The sequence below is a fragment of the Streptopelia decaocto genome (genome assembly GCF_964273445.1).
Source record: "Streptopelia decaocto genome assembly, chromosome: 6".
In the NCBI taxonomy this organism is placed as follows: domain Eukaryota; kingdom Metazoa; phylum Chordata; class Aves; order Columbiformes; family Columbidae; genus Streptopelia; species Streptopelia decaocto.
In genome coordinates this window covers 46,753,698-46,756,482 of record NC_138660.1, presented here as the reverse complement: position 1 = coordinate 46,756,482, position 2,785 = coordinate 46,753,698, and the positions used below count along the sequence as shown (strand labels likewise).

General features: G+C 70.4%; 1 protein-coding gene across 1 annotated transcript; it reads right to left on the bottom strand.

Moving 5' to 3' along the window:
* Positions 1-452: 452 nt before the first annotated feature.
* Positions 453-2,003, bottom strand: DLX2 (distal-less homeobox 2; the record flags this gene model as incomplete). Its single annotated transcript, XM_082056755.1, has 3 exons — positions 453-999; positions 1,264-1,451; positions 1,679-2,003. The coding sequence occupies 3 exons, from the start codon at positions 2,001-2,003 to the stop codon at positions 694-696; spliced, it is 819 nt and encodes a 272-aa protein (XP_081912881.1). The 3' UTR covers positions 453-693.
* Positions 2,004-2,785: the final 782 nt, after the last annotated feature.

Below are 2,785 nucleotides of genomic sequence, written 5' to 3'. Positions count from 1 at the left end.
TTGTTTTCTTTCACGACGGCAGACATCAAACGGCGCAGGGGCAGGACCAGCGGCTGGGTTGCTGGCGGGGCGGCGGATGGGAGGGCTCGCCACGGCTCGGCGCTCGCCCCGGGGAGGCCCCGTCGGGGCACCAAACCTTCCCGGAGGCACCGTGCAGGAGGGAGCTCCCCCGCCGGAAGAGCAGAGCTGCCCCGGCTCCGCCGCCTGCAACCAGCTTTCGTCGCTGGACGGTTTCGTACACGACTAAAAAGGATAACTAAACACGGCAGGCTCTTGTTTTAAATCTACATATAAAAATTATTTATCTTTTTTTTCTTAACATTTTATTTTTTTTTGAATTCCCCAACATCAAAATGAGGTCATCCGCAAAGGCACCTATCAACTTTAAAAAAATAAAAATAAAGTTAACCAAAGTTCGGCACCGGTGGTTCGATGAAGAAGCCGGGGATGAGGAAGAGGGACAGAAGGAGAGGATGTGGGTGTTCCGCAACGCAGTTATTTTGGCGGCGGGCGGGCGGACCCTGCGGAGCTGAGCGCACACGGGGTCCGCCGCCGGCGGCGTGACGGGATGGAGCGTGGAGCGATTCATGTCCGCTGGGACGGCCGGAGCCAGGCTTCATCTAAACACCAGTGCTGCACCTCGGTACCCGCGGCCGCCGGGCGCAGGCCCTCGGGCTCAAGTCTCTGCGGCGCCTAGAAGAGGCCGCCGCCGTGGTGGTGCGGCGCTTGCGCCGGCTGCGGGACGGGGGCGGCCGCCGGCAGGTGCGCGGGGCCGCCGGGTGCCGGCGGGTACCACGAGTAGCTGCCGAGGAAGGCGGCGGCGGGGCTGGGGCTGGCGGTGCCGGCCGCCGTGCGCGGGTGCGGCGCGAAGTCCCAGGCCGGGGGCGAGGCGGGGGGCGGCGGCGAAGCGCTGCGGCGGGGGGGCGGCTCCGCCGGGATCTCGCCGCTCTTCCACATCTTCTTGAACTTGGAGCGGCGGTTCTGAAACCAGATTTTCACCTGAGGGGAGAGAGGTGTCAGGCGGCCGCAATCTCTGCCGGGCAGACCCGGCGCCCGGGCCGCCCACAGCGGGGCAGGGACGAGCAAAGCCCTGAGCAGCCCCGGCGCTTCCTCAGCGGTGTGGCCGCTTCTCCCGCCTCCCACCCTGGGGCCGTCGAGGCACCGCGGACCAGGCTCCTTCCCACGCCCGCACCCGAGCCCGTCGAGGGTGAGCGGCCCTGCGGGGGGACACGCGCTCAGGGCGCCGCGGCGGGAGAGCCCTACCTGTGTCTGAGTGAGGCCCAGGGAGGCCGCCAGCTCCGCTCTCTCGGGCAGGGCGAGGTACTGTGTTTTCTGGAAGCGCCTCTGCAGAGCCGCCAGCTGGAAACTGGAGTAGATGGTCCGGGGCTTCCGCACTTTCTTCGGCTTCCCGTTCACGATCCTGATCTCCGGCTCGCAGTCTTCCTTCTCTGCTGTGGCAGAAAAACGGCGGCCCCGGTGAAGAGCGTGGGCCCCACCGCCCCGGGCCCTGCCCGCAGGGCGGAATCACCGCCCGCCCCGTCGGGACGGCGCCGCGGAGATGAGCGCCCTCTCGGCCCACCCCGGGTCCCCAGCTCCGACTGCTTCCTTGCCAGGCCTGGAGGGGCTGGTCGGCTCCCGCCGGCTCCCCCGAGCTGCGCCCCCCGGGGCTCAGACGTACCGGAGTCGTTGTTGGCCGGGGAGGCCCTGCTGCCGTAGGGCCCGTAGGAACCGTAGACGCCCGCGTAGCCCAGGTCGTAGCCGGCCTTGGCGGAGTAGGGGGCGGTGCTACAGCCCGCGTAGGGGTAGGAGCCCACCGGGCCATAGGGCGTCCCGCCCGCAGCCCCGTGCTGCTGGTTGGTGTAGTAGTTGCTGTCGGTGGCCGTGGAGACGGGCAGTGTAGGAGACTCCTGCGGTTTGTGCAGGCCGCTGTGCTGGTGGTAGCTGCCGGCGGAGATCTGGCTGGCGTGCATGTCCGGCACCAGGCTCTCCAGAACCCCGGTCATCCTGCGCCCCCCCCGCCGGGGCACGGGCTGCCGCCGCCCCGCGGCCGTCCCCACCAGGGAGAGGTGGTCAGGGCCGCGCCACCATGCTCGCTGCGCTCCACTCCGCGCCCGCGGGGCCGGGCCGGGCAGCCGCGCTCCCGCCGCCGTCAGCGGGACGGGCTCTGCGGCGCCGCGCGCCGCCGGGACGGCATTTAACACCGGTCACGTGGCGCGGCGCACGTCACCTAGCAACGACCAATGGGGTGCCCGGGCGCGCCGTATCCCCGCGGGTTCGCGGGATGGGAACGGCGCCGGGCGCGGGTACGAGCGGCCGCGGGGTTGCGCCCTGCTGGGGGCTGCGCGGCGCCACGAACCGCCCCGGCATCGGTGCCAGGGTCTTCTCCGAACCCGCCGTGCGGCTCATGCCGTCGACCCTCTTTGCCGCCGCCGGCCCAGTCCGACGGGGCGGCCCGACTGCCACCAGCGAGCGTACGGGTCTGCGGCTCGGGCCCGCCGCTACTGCCGCGCTGTGCCCGGTGTGTGCCCTCGCCCGGCCGGCGACCCCAGGGAAAGGCGCGCGGCGCCCGTCCTCCCTGAGCAGCATCCTCGCGCGGGCGCGGCTGGCGGCGAGGGCTGGTAGGAAGGCAAGCGGCGCGCGAGGATGTGGGGGCCGGGTCGGAGGTGCCTCTCGGGTGTCCAGGCCCTGGGGAATTAGCCGTGTCGGGGAACCGCTGCCCGTCCCCTTTTAGTGCCAGGGTGGCAGCGCTTTTCAGCGAAACCTCTGCAACGTTACAGGCGGGGGC